This window comes from Borostomias antarcticus, assembly GCF_949987555.1.
Source record: "Borostomias antarcticus genome assembly, chromosome: 3".
Classification (NCBI taxonomy): domain Eukaryota; kingdom Metazoa; phylum Chordata; class Actinopteri; order Stomiiformes; family Stomiidae; genus Borostomias; species Borostomias antarcticus.
In genome coordinates this window covers 12,987,506-13,005,341 of record NC_140236.1, presented here as the reverse complement: position 1 = coordinate 13,005,341, position 17,836 = coordinate 12,987,506, and the positions used below count along the sequence as shown (strand labels likewise).

The 17,836-nt window shown below is 42.9% G+C and overlaps 1 protein-coding gene across 1 annotated transcript in view; it reads left to right on the top strand.

The window, feature by feature from the left end:
- camta1a (calmodulin binding transcription activator 1a) overlaps window positions 1–17,836 on the top strand; it is a gene marked incomplete at both ends in the record, with an annotated part of 374,603 nt that overhangs the window by 350,470 nt on the left and 6,297 nt on the right. Inside the window, 2 exons of the mRNA XM_084436032.1 lie at window positions 1,248–1,268; window positions 1,440–1,645. Coding sequence (XP_084292158.1) covers window positions 1,248–1,268; window positions 1,440–1,645 — 227 coding nt within the window. The remainder of the gene's footprint in view (window positions 1–1,247; window positions 1,269–1,439; window positions 1,646–17,836) is intronic.

Below are 17,836 nucleotides of genomic sequence, written 5' to 3'. Positions count from 1 at the left end.
AAATACAGTGGTGGCCAAAATTATTAGAACACCTGACGGATCTGAATATATTGACCTTTTTGCCTCCAAAACATGATTTCATTCCATAATGTTCATGAAACATGCAGATGCTTGCTCTGAGCACAACAAATATCAGATGAAGTGAGTCCTACTGTTTTTATCCACTTTTAACTTTAATATTTGATATGTCCACCTTTTGCAGCAATTACAGCAGCACATCTCTTTGGCAAAGTGTCAATATATTTCCTGAGAACATGAACACCAATGTTATCCCATGCCTTCTGCAACTCAAGCCAAACAGTATAAAAAATAGTGTCTGTTGCCAACAGTTAAACAAGCAGGGGGTAGTATTATGGTGTGGGTTGCCATTTCAGCCTCAGGAACAGGTGATTTAGTAAAAATTGATGGCATCATGGATAGGAAAGTATACCACAACATTCTGGTGAGGCATGGAGTACCATCTGGAAGTCATCTTATTGGGCCTGGATTTATTTTCCAAGAGGACAATTACCCTAAATATTCTTCTTACTATTGCCGGACCTACCTGCCACGGAAGGAATCTGCTGGAACATTGACAATGATGGACTGGCCCCCTCAAAGTCCGGACCTCAACCCCATCGAGCAAATTTGGTGCGATTTGGAAAATAAAACCGGACAGATCTATTGTACATTCAAAGGAAACCCTTTGGCTTGAGTTGCAGAAGGCATGGGATAACATTGGTGTTGATGTTCTCAGGAAATATATTGACACTATGCCAAAGAGATGTGCTGCTGTAATTGCTGCAAAAGGTGGACATACCAAATATTAAAGTTAAAAGTGGATAAAAACAGTAGGACTGTTTTGGAGGCAAAAAAGGTCAATATTTTCAGATCTGTCAGGTGTTCTAATAATTTTGGCCACCACTGTAAAGTTTAATGAATGAATAATGAGGTTATCGGTCAATGTTATTGCTTGAAAAAAAAAATCTGGTAAACACACGATTAATCAACTAGTCAACTATTTTGGAGGAGTAGTCGATGACTGCTTAAATTCAGTAGTCGTGAATGCCCTAGGCACCGACGGCCCAGGACAGAGTCCACACCTATACCCTGGCAGCACAATACCAGACAGATGACGCTTTGTTGAGTGGAAAAAGCATTCTTTTCAGTGAAAACATTAGAGGTTTTTGTTTTTTTTAGACCCAGGCAGATCTCTGTTCATTCCTGTTCACCATTCACAATCTCTCACCTTCTTTTCTGTTTCCAAGCTAACATGGATAGCCTTGAAGGTAATATTTTTTTTACAACTTAAAATTGCAAGACATACTTGGTTGTCTAGACACTGTACATAATCTGCCCAGGGCCGGTAACATTCTGTGGATGTGTGTACTCGAGGCCACCATGACATTGTATTCCCAGTGTCTCTGAGCCGGGGTCCTGTCTGTGTGCTCCTCTGGCAGTATGCACTTTATAAGAAGATGACGCAGGCCGCCATCCTGATCCAGAGTAAGTTCCGCAGCTACCACGAGCAGAAGAAGTTCCAGCAGAGCAGGAGGGCGGCCATGCTCATCCAGCAATACTACCGCAGCTACAGGGAGCTGGGCAAGCTGAGGCCCCACCCCCTCCGCAGAGGAACCACCACCGCCCTGGTGCAGCACAAACTTAGGTACGCACACACACACACACACACAAACTGAGGTATGCACACACACACACACACACACACACTCACACACACACAAACTGAGGTACACACACACACACACGCACACACACAAACCGAGGTACGCACACACACACACACACACGCACACACACACACACAAACACACACACACACATAAACACACTCACTCACACACTCACACACACTCTCTCTCTCACACACACACACACACACACACACTCTCTCTCTCTCAAACGCACACACACACACACACTCTCTCAAACGCACACACACACGCACACACACACACACACACACAAACACAAACACACACACACACATTACCACACAGTAGCATACTGGCACATATTCAAGGCTTCAAGGATCTTCAAGGATCTTAGTTTGTCTTAATAAGCACAAGGAAAAGGAAGCACAAGGCTTGTTCAGGGATGACTATCGACCACCAAGACAGTAGGCTACGCTGTCTTCAACAGTGTGTAGTACGGTGTGGTCTTTGTCCATAGACTGTATGGGTCTATATAGTATAATTATGAAAATAGTTTTGATTTGATTTCGCTCATGAATGGAGACATATTCTGCAGTCTACATGTACTTTAGGCTAATTACTAAGAGTATGGGCTTACTACCAAAATGATAAATGGACTGCACTTATATAGTGCTTTTATCCAAAGCGCTTTACAATGGCCTCTTATTCACCCATTCACACAGACATACACACACCAAAGGCGGCAGGTGCTAGCCTGCTCATTGGGACACATTTGGGGTTCAGTGTCTTGCCCAAGAACACTTCAACATGTGGAATAGGAGAAGTCGGGATTCAAACCACCGACCCTGTGGCCATTGGGTGACCCTCTCAACCTCCTGAGCCACAGCCACCCCAAGTACCAGTCCTATAGGCTGACAGTCCTGTGCACCGAGAGCGCACTTTGGGAATGTGCCCTGAACAAATGGGTGAAATTCAACAGTGTTCTAGTGCCTCTTGAGGTTGTGAGTGCTGGTGCAGCTGACACACTAGCGGACAATAAAAATAAAACAAGTAAAGCAATAATATAACAGATCCTACCAGACAGTAGCATACTGCTGGCAATCAGAAACTAATATTTATTACCAGCGACAGGATCTGTCTTCTTGGTGAGGGTGTCCTCCCTAAGCCCGGCATCTCTGTGTGGTCTGCTCACTAAGAGGGTCTCTGTGTGGTCTCTCGTAGAAGAAGTTTCTTTATTCGAATAATATATACAGTACAGTTGCAACTGGGCTCTTGGCAAGAACACAAAAAGAGAGATTCACCCAAGAAATGAGCTTTTCCTCTTGTGCACAGCTCTATATTCGGGGGCGGCTGTGGTTCAGGAGGTAGAGTGGGTTGTCCAATGATCATAGGGTCGGCGGTTCGAATCCCGCCTCCTCCAGTCCATGTCGAAGTGTCCCTGAGCAAGACACTGAACCCCCAGTTGCTCCCAGTGAGCAGGCTAGCGCCTTGTATGGCCTGCTGGCGCCACTGGTGTGTGAGTGTGTGTGTGAATGGGTGAATGAGAGGCCATTGTAAAGCGCTTTGTCCCTTAGGGGTGAGAAAAGCACTATATAAGTGCAGTCCATTTACCATATTCAAAGCTACGCCCGGATATGACATTCATAGAATCTGATTGGCTAACACATAATTTCCACGTCATCAGCAATGGCGACACGTCATCAACAATGGCGAACGAAAAGGGTTAAACGTTCAACACATCGTCCAGTAGAGTGATATGACCAGGTAGTTCTGTGAAAACAATGACACAACAGGAGACCACAGTTTAGTAAACACTAGGATCATAAACAAGGCCTGGAGACGTCATTTTAATCTACCTGCTAGAGAGGTTATCCTGCCATAAACCATTAAATGCCCAGGGCAGGGGTCTGTTCTTACAAGCTTCAAAGAATGATATGAGGACAGGCACATAAGAAAATATGAAATCAGATACAATATAAAAATGGAAAAAATCAATTACAATAAATTGGTAGAAATGTAACACTAAGCATATGGAGAGGAAGCCATCTCTTTTCTCTCCACCAGATGGAGAAGACTAAGAATCAAATTTGATTCTGGAATCTTTAACAAAACTAGAAAGTACATTTCCTGGAGAAAATGTGAGTTGGGATAGCTGCCGCAGCTGTATGTAACCACTACTGCTAATACTACTACGGACCGGGCAATCTCCATGCACCCACCGGCGAAGACCGTGTCTCTAGCCCACTGAGGGAATGAATTGTGGGGTCCGTGGCGTGGACAGTGGCATGGTGGCGAGACTCCGCCCCCTCAGGTCAGATCCGGTCGGGGACAGTGTACCCCTCTCCGGGACATTTACCCACCTCCACTGGTTAAGACCCATTCACACACATTTACACACCAATGGCGGCAGCTGCCATGCAAGGTGCCAGCCTGCTCATTGGGAGCAATTTGGGGTTCAGTGTCTTGCCCAAGGACACTTCGACATGTGGACAGGAGGAGGCGGGATTCGAACTGCCGACCCTTCGATCATTTAACGACCCACTCTACCACTGAGCCAAAGCCTCCCCTGGATAGTGGTGTGGTGACGAGACTCCGCCCCCTCAGGTCAGAGCTGGTCGGGAACAGTGTACCCCTCTCTGGGCCACCCACCTGGCCCCACTGGTGAAGACCATGTGTCTCTAGCCCACTCACCGGCTGAGTTGTGTGGTCCAAGGGTCTCTGTACCTTCAAGAGAGGCTGTGCATGCACCCAAATTCAAATCCCAACTGACACTCTGAACATTCCATCAATTGTTTGCATGGGAAAGCATGAAAAGTATAAATTTCACAGCTTAAATGTTTACATCATAGGAATCCTGTGAACCAGCTTAACATTTTGAGATATAATATGTCAATTTAGCTTGAAAACTGTAGGAGTTTTGACAGGTTAGAAAGCAGGTATGAATTCAGAATTAGAAACTCAAAAGCTAGAGTGGAGCGCCATTAGTTTGAATGGTGAGCATGGTCGTCAAACAAATGGTTATACCGCAAAAACTATAAATTGCACAGCTTAGATAATTACATTGTATGAATCAGCACAGTTGTGTGAACATTTCGATGTATAATATGTGTATGAGCTGTTAAAACTGTAGGAGTACCAGCAGTTTACAAAATGTGTGAATATTTTCAAAGCAACAGCTGCCACCACTCTAAAAACGTCAAGTTACTGAACATTCCACCAGCAATTTCAATGGTACAAAAATAACTATTAAAAGTTAAATTACTAAAAAACTATTTAAAAAATATCAAATATCTGAATGGATCCGGGAAACAGCTTAACATCATGAACATGTTAACGTTTGAATGAAGTTTGTAGCACAAAGTATGAAGAAGTAGTTGAGGTCCAAAAAACTGGGGAAAATAATAAGAAAGAAAGAAATAGTGGGAATATCACAAGTTGGGCTAGCTTCTACAAGCTAGCCCACGTAATGAGATAAGTTCTTGTCCACATGGAAACTATTTAAGCAAACATCCCTCCCTCAAAACGGAAACTGGGTAAAAGTATACATGATTGTACTAATCTAAACATTTTTCTCAACATATTTCTCAAAGGGATGAAAACCAAAACATTACAAATATTGTAAACAAATGTCATGCATTTCTTCAACATAATTGGTAAAGTGGTCATTCACTTCCATACTTGGCACTGGATTCTGAACCATCAGAGCTCTAATTGGAACATCAACTAAACACTTCGTAGTACATTTGATAATTACTGCAATGATAATAAACCCCAAAATAATACACACAAGAATAACAATAATAGTCCTAACAGTATTACCAAAACCTGAGAATGCATTATCAACCAGTCCCCAGTTCAGCTACTTTCAAAAAATGTATAACCTTATACAAAACTAGACAAGTAAAATGACTTGGTCTATGGTTCTGATTAATCTGCAAAGTTCACTGGGTTAAAATATCCTCTATGCCTACATAATAATTACCTAATCTGTCTATCCCGTTATGGAACTGACAAGATGAGGCTTGTTCACTAGTGGAGAATACATAATTCACCCTTGAATACACCCTTGCCAGTCGTAATGTAACCATTCAGCTTGTGTTAAGGGAATTGGGTATAAAATGGCAGATGATGTACCAGCAGGGACCTGTTGACAGATCCAACAATCACCTAATATATATTACATAATTCATTTTGGATGCAAATTCTCTTACCATATTTATAGCAGTATTGGGATTGGTCTTCATGTCCGCATCTGAATTAGACATCTTGGTTAGATATTTGCTACAATTAAATATCATCTTGGAAGGATAATTTGGAACAGGTTTACAAATATCAACACCATAATTCTTACTCCGAGCTACATTAATAATATCTCTACCTAAAACACACCAATATGGCAATTATTTCTTTCTATCACCATTAGTCAGAGTTACAATGGTAACCCCAGGGAATTTCTCATCACTCTGGAATTGGGTGTCTGTAGATTGTAGGAGAGTCCATCCATTCTCATTCACAGTATGTACCAAGCAGTCATTAAGATGACACTGCTCTTTGGGACAGTGAAATCTTATTGGGAAAAGCAAGGCATCTTGTCTTCTTGAACGTAACGTGTCATTATCTGAATGATAATCAGTTGTGTTCAATGTTGGCTCCAGTGTGTGTGGGGGGGGGGCATATTGTGAGGCAATGGCTGTTGAGCTTCTCCATGTTCTCATAACAACGATCATGAGAAGGAAGTGACAGACAAGGTCACTCCCCATACGATAGCTCCTCATCTGAGGAAAAGGCCGTTGCTCTGGCGGTTGAGATAGCTGTTTCTGTTACATCTTCCTCCTAATGGTTGGGATCCCTCGGTGGATCACTTTCTCCTGGACCTGGACCCGGGACGCGCTAGCAGTATGAAGCATGGATGGACGTCCAGAATGTCCTCTCACCCTACTTTGACGGCCATCTGCGTGGTGAGTAGAACCTGGTACAGGAAAAACCACCTGGGGGAATTCCAGGTCCTTCGTCTGAGGACCATAAACCAGTGGCCAGGCTGGATGTGATGCAGAAATCCCTCTTTGGCGTCAGGAATGGTTGTCTTCACTCTGCTGAAGATACTGTATCTAAGACAATATGTACTGTAAGACAATATTGTACCATGTCCTCTTCACATGACATGAGATTCATCCTGCTTTGGAGAAAAGGTGTGTTAGACATCTTCATAGGTCCACCAGTAAGGACCTCATATAGAGCAAGTCCTGTTGTCTGGTGTGGTCGACCTCGCATATACATGACCACAAGAGGCAAAATCCATGACAGACCTGTTACTGCCATCAGCTTGATGAGCTTCACTTTCAGAGTCTGATTAGCCCTTTCCACAATTCCTGAGCTTGCCGCATGATAGCTGCAATGTGTTCTCAGGCCAATCTGCAAGCTATTACAGATCTCTTGAATGACACTATTTACAAAATGACTCCCTATATCTGAAGAGAGCTTTGTAGGCAGACCCCATCTGGGAATGATCTCCCTCAGAAGACTCTTTGCCACCGACAATGCTGAGGCATGCCTGCAAGGAAACACCTCAGTCCATTTTGAGAAACCATCAGTTAGTACAAGGCAATAATTATACCCCTCGCATGGTGAGAGTTCAATAAAATCCATCATCACATGTTCCCAGGGGCCTTCAGGCCTTGGATGTGCTGACAATTCCATTTTGATCCCTTTGCAAACATTGCTCTGCATGCATATTACATATTTGGCACAGCTTTGCTGCGCGTAAACAGTGAACCCAGGTGCATACCACATTACCTGTTACCATCCTCCACCACCCCTGTGTTTGAGACATGATCTGGTCCGTGTGCTAGTTTGAAGGCATAATTAAAACATGAACAAGGTTACACAGGTTTGTCATTTGGCCCTAGCCACAGATTATGTTGATCAGAAAATGTGCACTTTTTCTTCCATTTCCTTTTCTCAGCAGGTGGAGCAGATGCTTGCAGGTCAGTAATATCTGCTAGAGACAGTGGAGGGGTCCTGTCAGGGTCTGTGGATGGAACAGAAAGCATAGACAACACAGGAGAGAAAGTGGAGACAGCAGCGGCTTTTGCAGCGAGCAGTCGAGTTGCCTATGGAAACAGGATCAGAGCTTTTGACATGAGTTTGGCATTTGCACACTGCTAGACTAGAAGGCAAAGCATTGCTTCTAGGAGGCTGCTGATTAACACATTATGTGTAATCGGTTTGCCAGTCGACATGAGAAACCCACGGTTTCGCCATAGACTGCCAAAGTCATGCACAACTCCAAAAGCATAACTACTATCTGAGTAAATGGTTGCAGACTTACCACTTGCTAGTATACTGTACATGCTCTAGTTAGAGCAAACAACTCAAAAAACTGCTTGTGCTGAAAGGTGTTGTGGGAGTTTTGCTGATTCTAAAACTCCATGTACTGTTGTAACTGCATATGCAACATGTGGTTGGCCTGTCTCTGATCGTTGGGCTGATCCATCTACAAAAGGTTCAAAGTCAGGGTTTGATAGAGGAATATCAGTGAGGTCTGAGCGCGGCTTACTGACTTCTTCCACTACAGTCATGTGGCTCTCCGTCTTCTGGAGTGGGAAGCAGAGTTGCAGGGTTAAGAACAGTGCATCTTTGAAGTGTAACATTAGACATGTTCAATAGTACATTCTGATAATGCTGCAACCTTGCTGGGTGCAAGTGTGAAGTTTTCACCTGTAAAAGAAGAGCAGACACAGCATGCTGTACATGGACAAACAGCAGGCGCAGTGCTACTAGGTCTACAGAACTTAATACAGCTTCAGTGGTAACTGCCACTGATCTCAAGCAGGATACTAGTCCTCTAACCACAGAGTCAAGTCTTTTGGAGTAGTAGCCTACCGGTTCTGCTTCTGTGTCAGAACTGCTGACATGTAACCTTCCTTTTCGTTCGTAAACAGGTGGAAAGGCTTGTCATAGTCAGGAATACCTAGACAGGGTGCTGTGGACAGTCTCTGTTTAAGCGTCGTTAGTCCATGTAATTTTGTCAGAGGGAGCTAGCTTCTGTCCATGGGCAAGATAGTGGTTGTGTTAGCTCTGCAAAATCAGGGATCCAGGCTCTGCAGTAGCCTACAGTCCCAAGCAGTGACATCATCAGTTTTCTAGTTGTGGGCAGGGGCAGTGCAAGAATTGCTTTAACATGATCAGTCCCCAGTGTCTTGCCATCTTTTATTATCATGTGACCAAGGTTTATGACCTGCTCACACACCAATTTTTTGTTCTGATTTTTGTTCTTGTTCTTTGAAACTTTGTGGCCATTCTCTGCAAGAAAAAACAACAGCGCCCTTGAGTCTTCAGTGCATGACTCCTTGGGGCAAATTCACTAAAGGATTGCGTAGCTTTTCCTGACGCAAAACCTGTGCAAATAAGTCAAAAATAAACTTTGCTATTCACAAAGCCCTCGCAAAGGGTGAAATACGGTGTTAACTGCGTTGCTTTCGTCATAGCGTTTCTCTGCGCCGGTGTTATTAGCAGATATTTAAATTAGGTAATATGGGCGGAGAATGTTGCCCTTTCTATGCAAATGAACATTATTGCAAAATCCGCCCAATTCACAAAGATCAGCACCAATTGCTTCACGCAGTTAAAGTGAAATTCATTCCGTTTTCAGAGACGTGGTGGTATTTAAGCGCAGTGTGTCATGGCCAGCCTTTCCGCTGATCATGGCAGCAGTGATTGTTGCGAGGCGAAGGCATCACAATGCCAGGCATGTTGTTTGTGAGAGAATATTTAGAAGAACAATGTCACTTTTTGATTTAACACTAGAACCACCGTGGCTCACTATATACCTATATCGGCCAGTAGCCGTTCAATGGACGTACTGTAAGAACGCATAGTTTTTATGGTATACGGTCTTTTATTTGTATTTTTTTTATACATTTATTTAACCAGGTTAAAAAACTCATTGAAATTAAAATCTCTTTTACAAGAGAATCCTGGCCAAGAAAGGCAGCAACAGTTTCCTGAAAAAAGACATAAAGGTTACGTACAACTAGACATAAAGGTTACGATACACAATGACAACAAAAAACAACAACCGCTACAACAATGACAACAAATGTTAACAAGACTAGCTAAAAGCGCAAAATCAGTAATAGTTCATATGATGATCAGTTAACAATTACAACTAGCAATAGTTGTCTTAGGATTGTACTGTAGCCTACAACTCAAGGCTTAATGTTGTCCTTTTTATACTACTCATAAAATGACTATATGGCAATAAAATAAGACAACAAAATGTTATCTTTGCACTTTAACAATAATAGTATAGCCTACACTTCACAAAAGGAAAAAAAATCGATGAAACGGCTACAAGAACAGCATTTTGGCCAAGGATCCAAATAAAACAGTAGCCTACTGTACAGATGCAGCATAGAACGTAGGTACATAATAATTATCTAATTAATAATTAGCTAAGTTAATATATGAGAATGCATTGCTTTTTAAGGTAGGCTAGGCCTATACATCTTGTGATTACAGATGCAGCATAGAACTTCGATGTTTAATAATTATCTAATAAAATGTATAATTATCTAGTTGATCTATGAATAAAACAATAAGCCGTTTTATTGGCTATGGGCTACTAGTTGTAGGCTATACACGAGTTTATGCGCTCTGCTCTTACGCGCGGTTGAGGCGGCAGCTCAAATACACTTCGCATATATCCTCTGCACCTTGGCAGTGCAACTGCCACAGACAGCTTTGGTGCACTTCGTGCATTGGTAGACAGTTCTGTTCTTGCTGCAGCTTGTCTTCACCATGCAGGTATTTTTGGGGGGGGTATTCTTCTGTGGACACTGCGGGGCACTGCCGGTAGCTGTTTGGACGCCAGAGCACGCAGCTATTCAGCCAACTGCAGGATGAAGTCGCGTCTGGGGAGGCTCTGTAGACTATGCGTCTCTTCACCAGTCCCCAGCGAGTCCAAGCTCCCCTGTGCATATAATAGGCTATACGCGAAACTGGGGAAAATAATAAGAAAGAAAGAAATAGTGGGAATATCACAAGTTGGGCTAGCTTCTACAAGCTAGCCCACGTAATGAGATAAGTTCTTGTCCACATGGAAACTATTTAAGCAAACATCCCTCCCTCAAAACGGAAACTGGGTAAAAGTATACATGATTGTACTAATCTAAACATTTTTCTCAACATATTTCTCAAAGGGATGAAAACCAAAACATTACAAATATTGTAAACAAATGTCATGCATTTCTTCAACATAATTGGTAAAGTGGTCATTCACTTCCATACTTGGCACTGGATTCTGAACCATCAGAGCTCTAATTGGAACATCAACTAAACACTTCGTAGTACATTTGATAATTACTGCAATGATAATAAACCCCAAAATAATACACACAAGAATAACAATAATAGTCCTAACAGTATTACCAAAACCTGAGAATGCATTATCAACCAGTCCCCAGTTCAGCTACTTTCAAAAAATGTATAACCTTATACAAAACTAGACAAGTAAAATGACTTGGTCTATGGTTCTGATTAATCTGCAAAGTTCACTGGGTTAAAATATCCTCTATGCCTACATAATAATTACCTAATCTGTCTATCCCGTTATGGAACTGACAAGATGAGGCTTGTTCACTAGTGGAGAATACATAATTCACCCTTGAATACACCCTTGCCAGTCGTAATGTAACCATTCAGCTTGTGTTAAGGGAATTGGGTATAAAATGGCAGATGATGTACCAGCAGGGACCTGTTGACAGATCCAACAATCACCTAATATATATTACATAATTCATTTTGGATGCAAATTCTCTTACCATATTTATAGCAGTATTGGGATTGGTCTTCATGTCCGCATCTGAATTAGACATCTTGGTTAGATATTTGCTACAATTAAATATCATCTTGGAAGGATAATTTGGAACAGGTTTACAAATATCAACACCATAATTCTTACTCCGAGCTACATTAATAATATCTCTACCTAAAACACACCAATATGGCAATTATTTCTTTCTATCACCATTAGTCAGAGTTACAATGGTAACCCCAGGGAATTTCTCATCACTCTGGAATTGGGTGTCTGTAGATTGTAGGAGAGTCCATCCATTCTCATTCACAGTATGTACCAAGCAGTCATTAAGATGACACTGCTCTTTGGGACAGTGAAATCTTATTGGGAAAAGCAAGGCATCTTGTCTTCTTGAACGTAACGTGTCATTATCTGAATGATAATCAGTTGTGTTCAATGTTGGCTCCAGTGTGTGTGGGGGGGGGGCATATTGTGAGGCAATGGCTGTTGAGCTTCTCCATGTTCTCATAACAACGATCATGAGAAGGAAGTGACAGACAAGGTCACTCCCCATACGATAGCTCCTCATCTGAGGAAAAGGCCGTTGCTCTGGCGGTTGAGATAGCTGTTTCTGTTACATCTTCCTCCTAATGGTTGGGATCCCTCGGTGGATCACTTTCTCCTGGACCTGGACCCGGGACGCGCTAGCAGTATGAAGCATGGATGGACGTCCAGAATGTCCTCTCACCCTACTTTGACGGCCATCTGCGTGGTGAGTAGAACCTGGTACAGGAAAAACCACCTGGGGGAATTCCAGGTCCTTCGTCTGAGGACCATAAACCAGTGGCCAGGCTGGATGTGATGCAGAAATCCCTCTTTGGCGTCAGGAATGGTTGTCTTCACTCTGCTGAAGATACTGTATCTAAGACAATATGTACTGTAAGACAATATTGTACCATGTCCTCTTCACATGACATGAGATTCATCCTGCTTTGGAGAAAAGGTGTGTTAGACATCTTCATAGGTCCACCAGTAAGGACCTCATATAGAGCAAGTCCTGTTGTCTGGTGTGGTCGACCTCGCATATACATGACCACAAGAGGCAAAATCCATGACAGACCTGTTACTGCCATCAGCTTGATGAGCTTCACTTTCAGAGTCTGATTAGCCCTTTCCACAATTCCTGAGCTTGCCGCATGATAGCTGCAATGTGTTCTCAGGCCAATCTGCAAGCTATTACAGATCTCTTGAATGACACTATTTACAAAATGACTCCCTATATCTGAAGAGAGCTTTGTAGGCAGACCCCATCTGGGAATGATCTCCCTCAGAAGACTCTTTGCCACCGACAATGCTGAGGCATGCCTGCAAGGAAACACCTCAGTCCATTTTGAGAAACCATCAGTTAGTACAAGGCAATAATTATACCCCTCGCATGGTGAGAGTTCAATAAAATCCATCATCACATGTTCCCAGGGGCCTTCAGGCCTTGGATGTGCTGACAATTCCATTTTGATCCCTTTGCAAACATTGCTCTGCATGCATATTACATATTTGGCACAGCTTTGCTGCGCGTAAACAGTGAACCCAGGTGCATACCACATTACCTGTTACCATCCTCCACCACCCCTGTGTTTGAGACATGATCTGGTCCGTGTGCTAGTTTGAAGGCATAATTAAAACATGAACAAGGTTACACAGGTTTGTCATTTGGCCCTAGCCACAGATTATGTTGATCAGAAAATGTGCACTTTTTCTTCCATTTCCTTTTCTCAGCAGGTGGAGCAGATGCTTGCAGGTCAGTAATATCTGCTAGAGACAGTGGAGGGGTCCTGTCAGGGTCTGTGGATGGAACAGAAAGCATAGACAACACAGGAGAGAAAGTGGAGACAGCAGCGGCTTTTGCAGCGAGCAGTCGAGTTGCCTATGGAAACAGGATCAGAGCTTTTGACATGAGTTTGGCATTTGCACACTGCTAGACTAGAAGGCAAAGCATTGCTTCTAGGAGGCTGCTGATTAACACATTATGTGTAATCGGTTTGCCAGTCGACATGAGAAACCCACGGTTTCGCCATAGACTGCCAAAGTCATGCACAACTCCAAAAGCATAACTACTATCTGAGTAAATGGTTGCAGACTTACCACTTGCTAGTATACTGTACATGCTCTAGTTAGAGCAAACAACTCAAAAAACTGCTTGTGCTGAAAGGTGTTGTGGGAGTTTTGCTGATTCTAAAACTCCATGTACTGTTGTAACTGCATATGCAACATGTGGTTGGCCTGTCTCTGATCGTTGGGCTGATCCATCTACAAAAGGTTCAAAGTCAGGGTTTGATAGAGGAATATCAGTGAGGTCTGAGCGCGGCTTACTGACTTCTTCCACTACAGTCATGTGGCTCTCCGTCTTCTGGAGTGGGAAGCAGAGTTGCAGGGTTAAGAACAGTGCATCTTTGAAGTGTAACATTAGACATGTTCAATAGTACATTCTGATAATGCTGCAACCTTGCTGGGTGCAAGTGTGAAGTTTTCACCTGTAAAAGAAGAGCAGACACAGCATGCTGTACATGGACAAACAGCAGGCGCAGTGCTACTAGGTCTACAGAACTTAATACAGCTTCAGTGGTAACTGCCACTGATCTCAAGCAGGATACTAGTCCTCTAACCACAGAGTCAAGTCTTTTGGAGTAGTAGCCTACCGGTTCTGCTTCTGTGTCAGAACTGCTGACATGTAACCTTCCTTTTCGTTCGTAAACAGGTGGAAAGGCTTGTCATAGTCAGGAATACCTAGACAGGGTGCTGTGGACAGTCTCTGTTTAAGCGTCGTTAGTCCATGTAATTTTGTCAGAGGGAGCTAGCTTCTGTCCATGGGCAAGATAGTGGTTGTGTTAGCTCTGCAAAATCAGGGATCCAGGCTCTGCAGTAGCCTACAGTCCCAAGCAGTGACATCATCAGTTTTCTAGTTGTGGGCAGGGGCAGTGCAAGAATTGCTTTAACATGATCAGTCCCCAGTGTCTTGCCATCTTTTATTATCATGTGACCAAGGTTTATGACCTGCTCACACACCAATTTTTTGTTCTGATTTTTGTTCTTGTTCTTTGAAACTTTGTGGCCATTCTCTGCAAGAAAAAACAACAGCGCCCTTGAGTCTTCAGTGCATGACTCCTTGGGGCAAATTCACTAAAGGATTGCGTAGCTTTTCCTGACGCAAAACCTGTGCAAATAAGTCAAAAATAAACTTTGCTATTCACAAAGCCCTCGCAAAGGGTGAAATACGGTGTTAACTGCGTTGCTTTCGTCATAGCGTTTCTCTGCGCCGGTGTTATTAGCAGATATTTAAATTAGGTAATATGGGCGGAGAATGTTGCCCTTTCTATGCAAATGAACATTATTGCAAAATCCGCCCAATTCACAAAGATCAGCACCAATTGCTTCACGCAGTTAAAGTGAAATTCATTCCGTTTTCAGAGACGTGGTGGTATTTAAGCGCAGTGTGTCATGGCCAGCCTTTCCGCTGATCATGGCAGCAGTGATTGTTGCGAGGCGAAGGCATCACAATGCCAGGCATGTTGTTTGTGAGAGAATATTTAGAAGAACAATGTCACTTTTTGATTTAACACTAGAACCACCGTGGCTCACTATATACCTATATCGGCCAGTAGCCGTTCAATGGACGTACTGTAAGAACGCATAGTTTTTATGGTATACGGTCTTTTATTTGTATTTTTTTTATACATTTATTTAACCAGGTTAAAAAACTCATTGAAATTAAAATCTCTTTTACAAGAGAATCCTGGCCAAGAAAGGCAGCAACAGTTTCCTGAAAAAAGACATAAAGGTTACGTACAACTAGACATAAAGGTTACGATACACAATGACAACAAAAAACAACAACCGCTACAACAATGACAACAAATGTTAACAAGACTAGCTAAAAGCGCAAAATCAGTAATAGTTCATATGATGATCAGTTAACAATTACAACTAGCAATAGTTGTCTTAGGATTGTACTGTAGCCTACAACTCAAGGCTTAATGTTGTCCTTTTTATACTACTCATAAAATGACTATATGGCAATAAAATAAGACAACAAAATGTTATCTTTGCACTTTAACAATAATAGTATAGCCTACACTTCACAAAAGGAAAAAAAATCGATGAAACGGCTACAAGAACAGCATTTTGGCCAAGGATCCAAATAAAACAGTAGCCTACTGTACAGATGCAGCATAGAACGTAGGTACATAATAATTATCTAATTAATAATTAGCTAAGTTAATATATGAGAATGCATTGCTTTTTAAGGTAGGCTAGGCCTATACATCTTGTGATTACAGATGCAGCATAGAACTTCGATGTTTAATAATTATCTAATAAAATGTATAATTATCTAGTTGATCTATGAATAAAACAATAAGCCGTTTTATTGGCTATGGGCTACTAGTTGTAGGCTATACACGAGTTTATGCGCTCTGCTCTTACGCGCGGTTGAGGCGGCAGCTCAAATACACTTCGCATATATCCTCTGCACCTTGGCAGTGCAACTGCCACAGACAGCTTTGGTGCACTTCGTGCATTGGTAGACAGTTCTGTTCTTGCTGCAGCTTGTCTTCACCATGCAGGTATTTTTGGGGGGGGTATTCTTCTGTGGACACTGCGGGGCACTGCCGGTAGCTGTTTGGACGCCAGAGCACGCAGCTATTCAGCCAACTGCAGGATGAAGTCGCGTCTGGGGAGGCTCTGTAGACTATGCGTCTCTTCACCAGTCCCCAGCGAGTCCAAGCTCCCCTGTGCATATAATAGGCTATACGCGAAACTGCGCATTCCCTATAGCCGTTCATTGAACGGCTGGCGGCCGATATAGGTAGGCTATAAAATAAAATAACATACACAATATTTTTTTATTTGAATGGTCTTGAAAATATTTTGCTTTTGTATTATAGGTGACGGCAGGTATCATCTTCAGCCATGGATGATGACTCCCGTGCGTAATCCTTCCAACGTTGGACAGGCGGCGTACAACCGGGCTCACATCAGGACACGCGGTGTGATTGAGTGCACATTTGGAATCCTGAAAAGCCGTTTAGATGCCTAGATCGTACCGGTGGGGCAATGTTATACACTCCCCCAAAAGTATGCCAGATCATCGTAGCGTGCTGCATCTTGCATAACATAAAATTAACATTTTCCCTTTGTTCGTCTTTTCAAATCATTCCACCTTCGTTTGCAGTCTTTCGCGTTTACACACACCAATGGCACTGACTGATTGGGAAATTAAACCCCAAATATGATTTTTTGCTGCAGCCGTGAATTTTTTTTGCGGAAAGCTGTGAGACATGTTTTTGAACCTCGTCCGTGAGGACTTCAAGTTCGCTGTCTGAGAATCTTTCTTTTTCTGTCTGCCATTGTCCAATGATATGCATACGAGTTGTATGCGCTGTATGTGCAGTATTTATAGTAATTTCCTATATCAACAGCAAATTGCACTCAGCCGCAAACACCGAATGGGCGTGTTTGCGCTGGGATATTATTAGCACAATGTCTTTAGTGAATAGGTTTTTACAACGGAGCACATAGCTGGAGCAACTGACGCGCAATGTAATGGGGCAATTAACGGACGCAATTCCGCTTTAGTGAATTCGCCCCCTTGTCTTTGCTGGCAAGAAGTAGATAATCCATATATTGAATGATAGTGCTACCCCTTGGCAGAATGAAACCTTCCAGATTCTGTGCCAACTCAACATTGAAGATGGCTGGGGAGTTGACGTACCCCTGAGGCATGACGCACCAGGTGTAACTGCGGCCTGAAAGGTAAAAGCATTCCCTGGAGTCAGAGTGAACAGGGGTGGAGAAAAATGCATTACTCAAATCAATAACACTAAAGTGAGTAGCTGTGGCAGGTATGGATGACAAAATCGTAACAGGGTTTGGAACAATAGGTGTGCGAGAATGAACAGCTTCATTTACAATTCTCAAATCCTGAACAAATCTCCATTCACCTGAAGCCTTTCTCACAGGCAGAATAGGGGTGTTGCAGGGCGAGCTTTCAATTTCAACAATTGCACCTCTTCTAATAAAGAGGTGTGAACCTTTGCAATTCCCTCTTCTGCCTCTGAGGACAAAAGGTACTGGGCACGCTTTGGACAAAATGGTCCCTTGGGGTTGACAACGACTGGGTTAACATTTTTAATCTGACCTATGTCATACTTATCTCTTGCCCACAGTGAGTCGGGCACCCCCTGCAAAACAGATTAATTTTCTGTATTGTCAGTGGGAATTTGGACAAACGTGGGGTTGAGGCGTTGGCCATGCATTCCACGAACCACAAGTGTCACCCATTTGTAAGGGAAGCAGCTGACCTCTGTCTGTGGAGAGTGCGAGTCCCTGTGCC